The 15,599-nt window shown below is 41.0% G+C and overlaps 1 protein-coding gene and 1 pseudogene across 9 annotated transcripts in view; one reads left to right on the top strand and one right to left on the bottom strand.

Annotated features, from left to right (window-relative positions):
* The window catches only part of SPIRE1 (spire type actin nucleation factor 1), a 130,463-nt gene that overhangs the window by 65,412 nt on the left and 49,452 nt on the right, over positions 1-15,599 (bottom strand). For all 8 annotated transcript variants that reach the window (XM_080686815.1, XM_080686820.1, XM_080686816.1 and 5 more), the window contains exons 3-4: positions 940-1,173; positions 213-338 (exon numbers count right to left, since the gene is read on the bottom strand). In XM_080686815.1, coding sequence (XP_080542941.1) covers positions 213-338; positions 940-1,173 — 360 coding nt within the window. The remainder of the gene's footprint in view (positions 1-212; positions 339-939; positions 1,174-15,599) is intronic.
* LOC308255816 (small ribosomal subunit protein uS5-like) lies at positions 5,649-6,684 on the top strand (annotated as a pseudogene). Its single transcript has 2 exons — positions 5,649-6,048; positions 6,210-6,684. The product of its transcript is annotated as a small ribosomal subunit protein uS5-like (transcript).

Raw genomic sequence — 15,599 nt, 5'->3', positions numbered from 1 at the left:
AGCACATCCCCAGTGGGAGGTGTGCAGGAGGCAGCTGATCGATGTTTCTCTCTCATCAATGTTTCTAACTCTCTATCCCTCTCCCTTCCTCTCTGTAAAAAATCAATAAAATATATTTTTAAAAAAAAATAAATAAATAATATGGTAGACAATGTTGAAAATTTATGTTTATCTTTCACAATGCTAATAAATATGAAAGCAATAGTACTTACCTCCTTGGCACTTTTAATTTTACTCAGAAATGTATGCAGTTCCATTGTTTCTGCAAACAGTGCACGACATACTGCCTGATAATGATTTGGTGCCTCTGATTCAGTTGAGAGATGAGCAGCACATAACTACAGAAGAAGAAAATAATGATGCTTGATGCTTGTTTATTATTTGTTTTTTGGTTTTTTTTTTTGGTACCTTAAAAACAGACACACCTAGTATATTTGTATTTTCTCATCAGACAGCAAGGCAATTCCGCAATTCCCATTAGTCAAAGCTTAACGCAGCACAAGACCATCAGTAAGTGGTCCACTAAAATAACAAATATCCAACAGCACCTTCGAGCTTACTGAAATTAGTGTCTATTTGAAAATGATAGAAAAATAGCAATGTATAGGTCAAGAAAACAAGTAAAATAATCAGTTGTGATAGTTCAGATTCAGAATCTTCCTATAAATAAATGGATCACAATTGTTGTTTACTCCATTTTAAAAAGAAAAATGCATAAGTCAATTGAAGACATATGACAAACTTTATGAATACCTAAAAGTGGTTTTTAAAAGGCCATACTGAAGCTCTGAACAAATCACAGAATCGAGAGTATTTTAGTTCCTTATTCATTTCACTTTTAGCTGAAAGTCTAAGAACTATTATTAAATACTGAATCATCAATTTTTTTAAGTGAAATAACTCTTGAAAGAATCAGTACTATGTAAACTGCTGCTTTACCTTCATGACATCTCTATATGACCGGATAGCTGAAATTTTTCTCTTTTCATCTTCTTCATCTTCCAGGCCTTCATCTGCAGCCTCATAACCCTCATCATTGCTACCATCTGCTTCGACCGTGTTGGCCATGTGATCGATGAGTTGCTCCAGGGGAGGACTTAATTCTCTTTCTTCATTCTCCTTCAAACCATAGTCCAGTGCTTTATAAATAATAATTCCCAAAGATTCAATAACCTAGAAACATTAAAAAAGTGGTTAATGGAGGTGATTAAACATTTTTATAGAATTGTAAGGCCTTCAACTGATTAGGGAGGCCCACACATATTAGGGAGGGCAATCTGCTTTGCTCAGTCTACCAATTTAAAGGTTAGTCTCATTAAAAACCCCTTCCCTGCCCACCCGCAGTGGCTCAGTGGTTGAGCATCAACCTATAAACCAGGAGGTCACGGTTTGATTCCCGATCAGGACACATGGCCGGGTTGTTGGCTCGATCCCCAGTTGGGGGCGTGCAGGAGGCAGCCAATCAATGAATCTCTCTCATCATTGATGTCTCTCTCTCTCTCTCTCTCTCTCTCTCTCTCTCTCTCCATTCTTCTCTGAAATCAATAAAAAAAAATAAATTTTTAAAAATATAAATAAATAAACCCTTCCCTATTAAAATACCAATGGCATACTTCATAGATCTAGAACAAATACTCCAAAAATTCATATGGAACAAAAAAAGTCCCCAAATAGCCACAGCAATCTTGAGAAAGAAGAACAAAGTTGGCGGGATCACAATAGCAGATATCAAGTTATACCATGTAACTTTAGTTATACTATAAAGCTACTGTAATCAAAATAGCTTGGTACTGGCACAAGAACAGGCATATAGATTAATGGAATAGAACAGAGAACTCAAAAATAGATCCACACCATTATGGTCAATTAATATTTGACAAAGAAGGCAAGGACATACAATGTACTAAACAGTCTCTTCAACAAATGATGCTGAGAAAATTGGACAGCAACATGCAAAAAGATGAAACGAGATCACCAATTTACACCATAGACAAAAATAAACTCAAAATGTGTAAAATATTTAAATGTAAGTTGTGAAACCATAAAAATCCTAGAAGAAACCATAGGTAGCAAAATCTCAAACATCTCAGGTTGCACAATTTTCGCCAATACATCTGCTAGAGCAAGAGAAAGGAAAAAATAAACAAATGGTACTACATCAAACTAAAAAGCTTCTGCACAGCAAAAGAAACCATCACCAAAATAAAAAGGGAACCCAATGTATGGGAGAACATATTTGCCAATGATACATCTGATAAGGACTGAATATCCAAAATATATAAAGAACTCATACATCTCAACAAAAGGAAGACAAACAATCCAATTTTAAAAATGGGCAAAGGACCTAAATAAACACTTCTTCAAAGTAGATATACAGAAGGCCAAGAGACATATGAAAAAACTAGAAGCCCAGAACACGAAATCGTGCGGCCCTGCCTGCCACACACTCCTCGCCGTGCACGCAGCCTTCTGGTGACTGGTCTTTGGTTGTTACGGCGTCACGACCACTGTGTTTTTATTATATAGACTAGAGGCCCAGTGCACAAAATTCGTGCACTCGGGGTGGGGGGGTCCCCTCAGCCCAGCCTGCACTCTCTTGCAGTCCAGGAGCCCTCGGGGGATAGCCGGCAGTCGAAAATCCTTAGTGCTCCCGCGAAAGTGAGAGAGGCTCCCACCACCGCTGCTGCACTCACCAGTCATGAGCCTGGGGCTTCTGGCTGAGCGGCGCTCCCCTGTGGGAGCGCATTACCACCAGGGGGAAGCTCCTGTATTGAGCATCTGCTCCCTGGTGGTCAGTGCACATCATAGCAACCGGTTGTTCCACCGTTGGGCCAAAACCAGCTCTCTGACATCCCCTGAGTGCTCCCGGATTGTGAGAGGGCGCAGGCAAACCCCACCAGTGCACGATCAGGGCCGGGGAGGGACATGAGAGGTTGGCCAGCCGGGGAGGGCTCCAGGGAATGTCCGGCCCATTTCGCTCAGTCCCAATCTGCCAGACCCCAGCAGCAAGTTAACCTACTGGTTGGAGCATCTGCCCCCTGGTGGTCAGTGCACATCATAGCAACTGGTCGACTGGTACACTATCTGCCTCCTGCTGGTCAGTGCACATCATAGTGACTGGTTGACCAGTCGATGTCTGCCCCCTGGTGGTCAGTGCACATCATGGCGAACAGTTGAGCGGCCTTAGCATATCATGCTTTGATTGGTTGAATGGCCGACCAGACGACTGGACATTTATCATATTAAGCTTTTATTATATAGGATGCTTGAAGTCACTATCATCAGAGATGCAAATTAAAACAACAATGAGGTATCACCTCACACCTGACAGAATGGTTATCATCAACAAATAAACAAATGGCAAGTGCTGGTGAGGATGTGGAGAAAAGGGAACCCTAGTACACTGCTGGTGGGAATGCAGATTGGTACAGCCACTATGGAAAACAGTATGGAGTTTCCTCAAAAAATTAAAAATGGAACTGCTTTTTGACCCAGTGATCCCACTTCTAGGACTATATCCTAAGAAACCTGAAACACCAATCAGAAAGAATTCATGCACCCCTATGTTCATAGCAGCACAATTTACAATAATTAAGATCTGGAAATAGCCCAAGTGCCCATCAAGTAGACAAGTGGATAAAAAAAGCTGTGGTACATTTACACGATGGAATACTATGCAGCTGTAAAAAAGAAGAATCTCTTATCCTTTGAGACAGCATAGAGGGACCTGGAAAGTATTATGCTAAGCAAAATAAGCCAGTCAGAAAAAGAGATGAACTGGGGAACTTATATGCATAGATGCATAGTCCATGGACACAGACAACAGTGTAAGTGAAGGACTGGGAGGAGTTGGTGTGGAGTGGAGGGGGTCAATGGGACAAAAAAGGGAGAGGGGCCTGGCCCATGTGGCTCAGTGGTTGAGCGTATGAACCAGGAGGTCACAGTTCAATTCCCAGGTTGAGGGCTCAGACCCCAGTGGGGGATGTGCAGGAGGCAGCTGATCCATAATTCTCTGCCATCATTAATGTTTCTGTCTCTCTCCCTCTCCCTTCCTCTCTGAAATCAATAAAAAAAAATTTTAATTAAAAAATGTATTGTTAAAAATACATTCTACAATAAAAATAAATTTTTTAAAAAGACTCTCAGATGAGATTAAAAAGAGAGATAATCTAGCAACATATTGTTCACCATAAATATACCTAAAACAAAACGATGCTTAGTGGTTGAGCATCAACCCATGAACCAAAAGGTTACATTTCAATTTCCAGTCAGGGCACATGCCCAAATTGTGTGCTCAATCCCCCAGTAGGGGGTATGCAGGCAGCAGCCAATTGATGTTTTGCTCTCACTCCTACTCCTTTTCTCTCTCTCTCCAAAAATTAATTTTTAAAAATCTTAAAGAAAAAAACTGTATAATTCAATGGTTTTTAGTATATTCACAGAGTTATGCAATCATGACCACAACAAATTTTAGAACATTTTCATCACCCCAAAAGAAACCCCATACCTATTAGCAGTTACTCCCCTTTTTCCCTAACCCCATTCTCTCCCCCACTAGTATACAACCATTAACTACTTTCTGTCTCTTTAAATTTACCTATTCTGGATGTTTCATGTAAGTTGAATTATATAGTATGTGATCTTTTGTGACCTGCTTCTATCACTTAGCATGGCTCATTACATACTCTAACCACATTGTAGCATGTATCAGTACTACAATTCTTTTTATTGCCAAATAACATTATATTGCATGAATGTAACACATTCTATTCACCCATTCATCAGTTGATTGATATTCAGTTGTTTCTAAAATTGCCTAATTTTAATAGATAAGAAAGATTATATTTAAAAAATTGGCAGTAAGATTTTTCCAAGTAAATAAATATATCAACATAATCTGTTCACTATAGTAAAAAATATACTTAAAATGTTTTACTACAATATATACAATGTACTACTTATAGTTAATAGCATATTCTGACATATTATTTATTGATATTAAAACAAACAAGTTACCAAAATATGAATATAACTATCACATAGAAGTTTTTATTTCTAAACCAAATCCTGCCTCTTTCAAAACTAGTTCTTAAATTCTGATTCTGCACCAGAGGTTATGACTTTTGTGCTGGAAAATTACTGACTTCACTTTTCAGTTCACAATTGCTTTCCTTGTTTCACTCTTTTTTTAAAACCTCCATGGACTTGCTCCAGTCTACTTCACAGACCTTATTTCTTTCTACTCCCTTTCTTGCTTGTACAGTGCTGACCTACTAATTGTCCTTACAGGCAATCTAAATCTTATAGAAGCACTTCTATTCAAAATGCTGCAAAAGTACACTGATATTCCTAAGTCTTTTATTTTTTAAACTTCAGTCTTTTATTAAGCTTTTAATTTAAAACTTCATCCCTGCTTCAATTTAAATATTTCTGCTTTAGACAGGGTCAAAAAGTTTTCTTCTACTAATTGACAAGTTCCAAGGCACAAAAATCTCACTGGACTCAGTGTGGTCGAGGCCACATCTGTTTTGGTCACTGTTGTATTCTTGGCACCCAGCAAAGGGTATGGATAGTTATTCATGTATATTATTAATATTTTGTTGAAAGAGTGAATAGTTCTTTTCCGACGAAACACCAAATGGCAGATGATGCCGGTGCTGTGGGAGGGCCCAGAGGCCCCAGGGGCCCCCCGGAATAGGAGGTTGCGGCAATTTGGCAGTAGAATCCGGGGCCGGGGTCATGGCCAAGGTCGGGGTAGGGGCCGAGGCAGCGGAGCTCAAGGAGGCAAGGCCAAGGACAAGGAGTGGATCCCTGTCACCAAGCTGGGCTGCCTGGTCAAGGACATGAAGATCAAATCCCTCCGGAAATCTGTCTATTCTCCTTGCCCATCAAGGAATCTGAGATCACTGACTTTTTCTTGAGGGCATCCCTTAAGGATCAGGTCTTGAAGATTATGCCCGTGCAAAAGCAGACATGTGCTGGCCAGAGGACCCGGTTCAAGGCATTTGTCGCCATTGGGGACTACAATGGACCTGTTGGTCTAGGTCAGTGGTCAGCAAACTCATTAGTCAACAGAGCCAAATATCAACAGTACAAATTTTGAGAGCCAAATTTTTTAAACTTAAACTTCTTCTAACGCCACTTCTTCAAAATAGACTCGCCCAGGCTGTGATATTTTGTGGAAGAGCCACACTCAAAGGGCCAAAGAGCCACATGTGGCTCGTGAGCCGCAGTTTGCTGACCACTGGTCTAGGTGTTAAGTCATCATCCCAGCCAAGCCCTCTAATGTCTCCCGTGCAGCAAGGCTACTGGGGAAACAAGCTGGGCAAGCCCCGCACCGTTCCTTGCAAGGTGACTGGCCACTGTGGCTCTGTACTGGTGTGCCTCAGCCCTGCCCCCAGGGGTACTGGCATTGTCTCGGCTCCTGTGCCTAAGAAGTTGCTGATGATGGCCGGCATTGGTGACTGCTATACCTCGGCTAGGGGCTGCACTGCCACCCTGGGCAAGTTCGCCAAGGCCACCTTTGATGCCATCTCTAAGACCTACAGCTATCTCACCCCAGATCTCTGGAAAGAGACTGTGTTCACCAAGTCTCCCTATCAGGAATTCACTGACCATCTTGTAAAGACCCACACCAGAGTTTCTGTGCAGAGGACCCAGGCTCCAGCTGTGGCCACCAAATAATTTTATACAAGAAAAATAAAGTGAATTAAGCCTGCTTTTAAAAAAAAAAAAAGGGTGAATAAAAGAAATGCAGCTTAAAGTAGATTTTATAGTAATAGCTAACATCTATTGAGCTTATTTACATGTGTAAGGGCCTGTGCTAAACATTTTTATGCATTATCTTATTTAATTCTCATCACAGTACTATTATGGAGGTACTATGCATATTATCCCCTCCCAATTCTAGAGATAAACAAGTTGAGATTAAGAAAATGATTAATTAAACAATGGAGCCAGAACTCAAACCAGGTCTGCCTCAGAGCCCATGAACTTAACCAATGGACAGCTCTATTCACACAGAGTCAAAGGCAACAGAGCTAAAGCCAGGAACAGAAAGTGAAGAAGGAAGACACCGTGACCATAGACCACACTCGTGGGATATGGAGGGAGGAGGTCCAATGGCAACTTGCCCCTCTGGGGTTTCAGTAGAGAAGGCAGGCATACTCTTTCTATGACCTTTCTTCAAACAGGCACACAGGACAGAAAAGGCACAAAAATTTCCACAGAACATAGAATGTTTCTCTCAGCCCCAGGTGCTACTGAAATTGCTCTTATGTAAAACTAGCTCATTCTGAGCAGTTCACCTCATAATTTCTGAAGCAAAAGGCTTCTGTGCTAAACTGAAAAAAAAAAAAAAAAAAAAAAAAAAAAAAACAAGAAAAAAAAACAAAGTACAACCTGAGAAGAGTCAGGGCAAGGACAGCCGCTAATAACCAACTGCCAGTTCCTTCTGGTTCTACTCCCGTCATAGCCACCACCCTCAACATTCACTTTTACCTGTCAAAACAGGGAAGCAGGGACCAATATTTTTAAGGATTAAATTATGTTCTGCTACACAGAGAGTACTTTAATGTCACTACGATATTAGGTTATCAAAATATGTACTTTTCCATTGTCCTCATAGACATTTTATCTTCATAAAGCAAATTTGTAGGAATAAATAACAGAGATTTGCAATCTTTAAAGGCTTATATACATAATAAATATACTTTCAGGACTAGTAGAGCTCTGAGGATATTTTAATCTTGCCTCTTTTTAGTAACATTTTTCCTCTTTCAGTAACATGTGGCAATTGAAATGCCATTTTAAAAGGCGTATCTCATAACCTCTGAATGGGTTATGTTCCAGAGTTCCCTTTGATGAAGTCTGGAATTTAGAAATTAGTTTTTTTCAATAAAAAAAGTTATAAACTGTTCCTTAAATGGAAAATACACTGCAAAAGTGGTCTGGGCCCCATGCACCCCCTCTAACCCTTTGAGCCCCAAGCAGAGGAAACAGCAGCATCAGTGCTGTGCAGGTCTTAAGAACCAGCTGTGAAAAGTAGCAGTGAGAAAAGAAAGCATGAGGATTCCCAGAGGAAGCCATTCTCAGCACAGGTGGGCAGGAGTGCTCTGCTTCCTGGCCAGACAGGCCAGAGGGCCACCCTTTCTTGAGTCCCGCTCTCCTATATGAATATGTTACTGCTTGTAGTTTGTGAAATGAGTTATGCAACTCATGACTTCTTCAGCCTTAATATAAACTCACTACAGAGTATTTAGCCAAAATTATATCTATAAACAATATATAACCATTTATTATCCCCTTTATTTTTACAGATGAGAAAAGAGATTCTGCAGATTATTTGACAAATGTCACAAAGCCAGTGATACAGCAGTGAACCAAACCGAAACAAATCCCTGCCCTCCAAAGCTGACATTTTAGAAGAGAGACAATAAACAAGATTAACAAATAAATTACAGTATTATTAGATGGTGCTACATGCTATGGAGGAAAAGAAAGTGTAAAGTGCAGGGTGATGGTGGTAGTAGCATGCAATTTTAAATAGAAAAGTCAGTTTAGACCTTACACCAAATAGTTAACATAGAAGCAACTGGAAGGAGGTGAGAGAGCAGTTCTGTGAATATCTGGGGAGATAGTTTCAGGCTGAAGAACAGCCGGTGCAAAGATCCTGAGGAGGGAGTGTGCCTGGAATGTTCTGTCAATAGCAAGGTGACCAGTATATCTGAAGAAAAGTGAATAAGAGAGAAAGTATGAAATGAGAAGTAATGAAGTGCCAGGTCATACAAAACTTCATTGACTAATTGTTTGACTTTTATGCTAAGGGAAATGAAGGTTATGAGTAGAGGAGTGAAAATTTCATAATTTATGACTAAAAATGAATGCTTCTGGCTCTTGACTGAAAATAGACTCTAGTGGAATAGGGCAGTAGGAAGGAGTGCTGGTGAGAAGTGGGCAGTGTTCGGTTATATTCGGGAAGTAAAACCAAAAGCATTTGCCAATAGATTGATGGTTAAGTATTAGTAACCAAAGAAACTCCAAAGTTTCTGTCTTGATCAAATATGGAAGATTTAAAGAATAGCAGGTTTGGAGGGAAATCAGAAATTCCGTTTAGGCAGATTAAGTTTGAGATGCCCATTTGATATCTCAGAGGACTGTTAAAGTGGCCAGCAATTTCAGAGGAGCAATGCAGTTTTCAGGTATCAAGTCGTCAGCACAGAGATGATATTTAAGACAATCAGGCCAGATGAGATCACTGTCCTAGATTCAAGACCTTGAGTAAAGATAAAAGAATTCACCAGGAATGTTCTTTTTCTGAGATAATGAAGAATTGTCAGCAATTTGAAATTACTTACTAAAGATTCATTTGAAGAGCTCTTTAAATGTATAATAATACTAATAATCTGTTAAACCAGTGCCATCATATTTTACACAAAGGAATAATCCCATTTTTCATTCACATACATTTCTTCTTTCAAGAGTAAGATTATTTTTGTATATTTGATCATCAGAAAAATCAGATCATTTCTAAAAGTGAGTTTACAGATCATCTAATCCAATCCTTTCGTTTTACAGAAAGGAAGCTGAAGGTGAAGAGATGAAATGCCCTGCCTAAATTCACACAACTAATCAATCAGTGGCAGACTGCAATATCCAGCGTCCCTTCTACTCTAACACTATGTATGGCTTTTTCTGAGGGAGGAGTTCCAGTTGGTTATCTTGAAAGGGAGTGGTTCCTGGCCTGTTTCTATCTTCACACACCTGATCATCATTCATCACAGATGGCGATATAATCACCAATAATAGGGAGAGGGTTAAAGGGGCTGAAAAAGATCCTCAGGAGACTCAAGCACAACCCCCTTCACCCCCAAAGGTGTGCATGTCCAAGTGGGAATCACTGCGTAAGATGAACAAAGAAGGAAAAGAAAGGATAATTGTCACTTCATGACAATATAGAGAGCTGTGAAGAATTCAATTCTATCTTCTGCGCCTAATCAAGTGCTTTTATTTTTGAAGTTACTATTAGGTTCTCTGATCCCTGTCCGATCAAGTATCTGCTGTATGACTACTCTTCTTGTTACCTGATCAAAGCCTGATTATTATGAATCATTAGCTACAAAATAATAATCTACACTAATAAAAGAGAAACATGCAAATTGACCATACCTCCGCTACGCCCACCAGCCACTCCCACCAGCCAATCAGGAGCATGTTTGCAAATTAACCCAACCAAGATGGCTGCGGCCACGGAGCGAGAAGGAGGCTTGGGTTTCCCCAGCGATGGAGGAAGCCAAGCTTCCTGCACACCCTGGCTGGCCCTGGCCTCCACACAAGGCTACAAAGTTTCAATTATAGAAGATAAATAAATCCCAACAAAAATGGCTGCGGCCACGGAGTGAGCAGGAGGCTGGGGGTTCCCCGGCGATGGAAAAAGCCAAGCTTCCCGCCCCCCCCCACCCCCCCACCCCCGGCCTGCCCTGGCCTCTGCTCAAGGCTACAAAGTTTTAATTATAGAAGATAAATAAATCCCAGATACCAGGGCCTCCGCTTGGGTCGCCGGGGGGGCATGGCTGGCCTGAAAACCACCACAGGCCCCTCACCCAGGCCACCCCACTCCCCAAGCAAACCCCCACACTGATCCGGGACACCCTTCAGGGAAAACCAGCCAGCCCCAACCCGTGCACCAGGCCTCTAACCTATCTAATAAAAGAGTAATATGCAAATTGACTGACTGTCACTCCAACACACAAGATGGCTGCCCCTATGTGGCCAAAGATGGCTGCCCCCATGTGGACACAAGATAGCCACCACAAGATGGTCAGCAGGGGAGGGCAGTTGGGAGGGACCAGGTCTGCAAGGGAGGGCAGTTAGGGGCAATCAAGCCTGCAGGGGAGGGCAGTTAGGGGTGACCAGGCCGGCAGAGGAGGGAAGTTGGGGGCAACCGCGCCTGCAGGGAAGCGAAGTTGGGGGAGATCCAGGCCTGCAGGGGAGAGCAGTTGGGGTGGACCAGGCCTGCAGGGGAGGGCAGTTGGGGGCAATCAAGCCTGCAGGGGAGGGCAGTTAGCGGTGACCAGGACGGCAGGGGAGGGCAGTTGGGGGCAATCAAGCCTGCAGGGGAGGGCAGTTAGCGGTGACCAGGACGGCAGGGGAGGGAAGTTGGAGGCGACCAGGCCTGCAGGGAAGGGCAGTTAGGGGTGACCAGGCCTGCAGGGGAGGGCAGTTAGGGGTGACCAGGCCTGCAGGGGAGGGCAGTTAGGGGGTGATCAGGCTGGCAGGCAGAAGTGGTTAGGGGCGATCAGGAAGGCAGGCAGGCGAGCAGTTGGGAGCCAGCAGTCCTGGATTGTGAGAGGGATCCCAGATTGGAGAGGGTGCAGGCTGGGCTGAGGGACACACTCCCCCCGTGCACAAATTTCATGCACCAGGCCTCTAGTAATAGTAGTAGTAATAATAATGGCCTTTAGCTTTATGCTATAGTTTTAAATCAATTTAAACCATAATTACAAAACACTCATCAGAGTGAACAGTTAATCATAACTTAAGATAGGGTTAAAATATAGTCTGTTTGCTTAGAAAACAAATTCTCAACTTAGATAAGTTAAGATATGAGAATTACTAACATTATCATTTAAATACCAATAAAGACTAATATATTAAGAATTTAAACATATCAATTCATTTTATAATGCATAATACTAAAAATTAGTCAAACTTTAACAATATAACATAATAGTTTTGAAATATTTTGTATACTATAAAGCACTTTATAAATAAAAGATATGCTTATCTGATAAATAAAAAAATATGAGATTGTTAAAGATCACCACTTAATGATACACATTGGGAACTGGGGGATCCTTCATGTATTCATTCATTTAAAAATATATTTACTAAGTTCCTGCTATATACCTGGCACTGCACTTAAGGGCTGGGAAATGCAACAGGAAATAAGGCATAGCTCCTTTCCTGAAGGTGTTTATAGTCTAGAAAGCATGCAATTAAAATACAGCAGACTGAGTGCTTCTAGGAATAAGTACAAAATGCCACCTTTGAGGCACATTGGAGGGACAACTAATCCAGTCTGGAGAAACTTCCAAGAAGAAGAAATGGCTAAACATAGGGTATTAGCTAGGCAAAGTGGGAAGTGTGTTATGAGCAGAAGGAACAGCATTGCAAATATCTGGACGTAAAAGATGAGGCCTTAAAAGTGGATCAATTTGACTAAAGTGAAGAGTGGGAGGGAAAAGAAATGAAACCAGAGAAGTGTGCATGATCAAACATTCCTTTAAATGAATAAACAGCCTAAACATTGAGCAATAAATGAATGGTTAAATAAATTATAGTAGATCCATATAATAGAATATTAGGTAACCATAAAAATTTTATAGTATATTTGAAAACATGAAAAATATTCATTAAAACAAATATCTATTGAGCATCTATGACTACACTGAAAATTAGATTAGATTATAAACCATATGTTCACGTGATACAACTTATGAAAAATATATATATATACATAGGAAAAAAGATAAAAATCACAAAATGCTAAATGCAATTACTGCTGGGGAAAGAGGGTTACAGGTGGCTTTTCTTTTTTGCTTACATTTATTTTCTAACCATTCCACAATGCAAATTAGATTAGAACTTTTTCCATATGGCCAATACTATGAAAAGAAAAGTATACATGTAACTCACCCATTACAGGGTCGGGGAAATGGTAGAGTTCTATAGTTGTGTCTGTGTTTTAAAACCGACTAACCTTTATCAAATGCCTGCTTTGTACCAGACACTGAAATATAGATACAAAGATAAATGAGAACCAGCCCTTGCCCTGAAAGTGCTTACAGTCAAGCAGAGTAGCAGACATGCAAACAGAAAGTACAACAGGGTGAGGGAAATATTAGAGATATTACAAAGTACTGTGGAAGTACAGAGGATAGACTTTTGTGGAAGTGTCGCAAATATCTGAGTATACCACTCCTGACATTGTAGAAACTGCTCTTTAATATCTGTCCCATGCACTCCAGTGAGTCCCATTTATCCCACTCACCTTGACCTATTTGCCACAAGAAAAAAAAAAGGGGAGGGAGTTTGGAGGACACACTGCACCAATTATACAAACTGGGCTCACAAAGCAATGCTGATGTACTAAACCGGCTTTACAAGGAGCCAATTGTAGGAACTACACAATGACCCACTCAAGAGATATATTATCAGATCGTCTCCTGTTCCTTAGCACTCTGGGTTGTCAAGGGCAGACATGCAGTCCAGTCAGACTACGTATGAACAGGGAGCTTTCTAGTAAAGCCATATAGTTAGAAAAGAGAAAGCCCAATTTTACTCATCTTTTAGTGAAAGAAAACAGAAATGAAGGGCAATATAAAAGTCAGGAAAGAAGACTAGAGCCCGGCTGGTGTTGTTCAGTGGTTGAACATTGACCTATGAACCAGGAGTTCAAGGTTCGATTGGGTCAGGGCACATGCCCGAGTTGTAGGCTCAATCCCCAGTAGGAGGTGTGCAGGAGGAAGCCAATGATTCTCTCTCATCATTGATATTTCTATCTCACTCTCACTCTCCCTTCCTCTCTAAATCAATAATATATATATATATATATATATATATATATATATAATATATATATATATATATATATATGTGTATTTTAAAAAGACTAGAAACTGCTCGTTTCATCTACTCCAAAAAGCCAAAACAATGATTTCCCCCTCTGCCTTCTTCTTAAAAACATATCACCAACTCTTAAAACAGTTGCTGCACTTATTTCCTACACTTATTTTCCGTTTTCATTTCACAGACATTTCATTTTTCTCTTTCACCATACTACTTCCAATTTTCTTCTAAATATGATAGGAACAATGAAATAGAAATATCAATCTGGCCATGTTGCGTATTTAAACCTTTATTATACAGAAACTTTGGGGGAGGGTTTTCCTACGAAGTAAAATTGGAATAAAAAATATCCTGACAGTGAAAAATCACATAAATAATTGTAAGTTGAGTTATTACCCATGTCAGATATTCACTATAAAATTTCATTAGAAGGAGAAATCTGTGGATCAAAATCTATATATTGTAAATAACTCTGGCACTGGACTTAATTTAAAAATACTTTTGCTCACACACTTCGATATTTAAAATGATTGTGTCAAATAACTCACAAAATATACAGTTGGGAGATCTTTTGTCATTTACTTTTTTCAAAAAATATATGTTTTTATTGATTTCAGAGAAAGGGAGAGAGAGAAACATCAATGATGACAGAGAATCATCGACCCACTGCCTCCTGCACACCCCCTACTTGGGATTGAGCCCGTAATCCGCGCATGTGCCCTGACCGGGAATCGAACCATGACCGACACTCAACCACTGAGCCATATGCAAGGCATGTCATTTACTTTACATCAACTTATTACATACTAGTGGCCCGGTGCACAAAATTCATGCACTCAGGAGGGGGTCCCCCAGCCTGGCCTGTGCCCTCTAACAGTGTGGGAGCCCCAGATCGATCGCCCCAAAGAGGTAGGCCCCACCCACCCATCCAGGGCTCCTCAATGGATTGCCCCAAAGAGGTAGGCCAGAGCCGGATGTCGCCTCTGCGGCCTGCATGGGGCCGTGGAACCCCTGGCGGAGGTCGCGCCACGGAGCAGCTGCTGGGACCCGCCCCGCACTGCGCATATAGCGTCAAGCCCTGCCCACCCGGGTGATGGATTGTGACAGCGTGAGGGCTTGACGACCACCTAGGCTTTTATTAGTATAGATTCTTTAAAAAGATCAATGTAGATATGTTGATACCATATTTACAGCAATTCACGGCCCTGTTAACCCCCTTCTCCTATGTTTCCTCCTCCACCTGTAAGAATGAGTGACCCACTCAAAAACCTGCTACAATATTCACCACCCCACTACTTTTTTCTGGCCAAAAACACCTCTTGACAAATCCCTCCCTTTCTTTCTTCCTTTGTTCCTTTACATAACCAAAGTGCCCCGTTTTAATCATCTCTTACCTCAAAGTTTCTAGTCAACATTGCATTTTTGCTACTCAACCATCTGGCTTATTTATATCTGCCAACTTGAAGAGAGCCTACCCATGTGGCCATTTCCTCTTTTATGAGACTGTGTACCAGAGCAAGCCTGAAGGACAACGGAAGAAGCGGACAGGTCTGAAATCCCAGTGAATCAGGCATCACCACAGGTAAGAGATATCTGTGGTGGGAAAGGGGGTGAGCTGGTACTGCTTCAACCCCTATGGATAGACCTTGAAGACTCGCCCAAACAGGTAAGAGCCAGAACAGCTTTCCTAAACTGTATGATTATCTCTGTATCTGTGCCTGGTGCTTTTGAACATTTGCCAAATTAATGGTTTCATCTCAGGGCCTCCAATAATTCAACAGCTTTAAGGAATGTTTGGCAAGAAGAAAACTGCACATAATAATTTGCTAAGAATTAAATACTAACAACTTCAACACCTAGCTTCTTCTTGCACTAAGAGTATTCAAAAAGCAGAGTAAATATGGTCTCTACTAATTTTTTTTTAAATCAGCCCACCTGTCTGAAATGGCTGCCTAATTTCTTTGGTCCAC

The sequence above is a fragment of the Plecotus auritus genome (assembly GCF_963455305.1).
Source record: "Plecotus auritus genome assembly, chromosome: 8".
Classification (NCBI taxonomy): domain Eukaryota; kingdom Metazoa; phylum Chordata; class Mammalia; order Chiroptera; family Vespertilionidae; genus Plecotus; species Plecotus auritus.
This window is presented reverse-complemented; position numbering and strand designations above follow the sequence as displayed.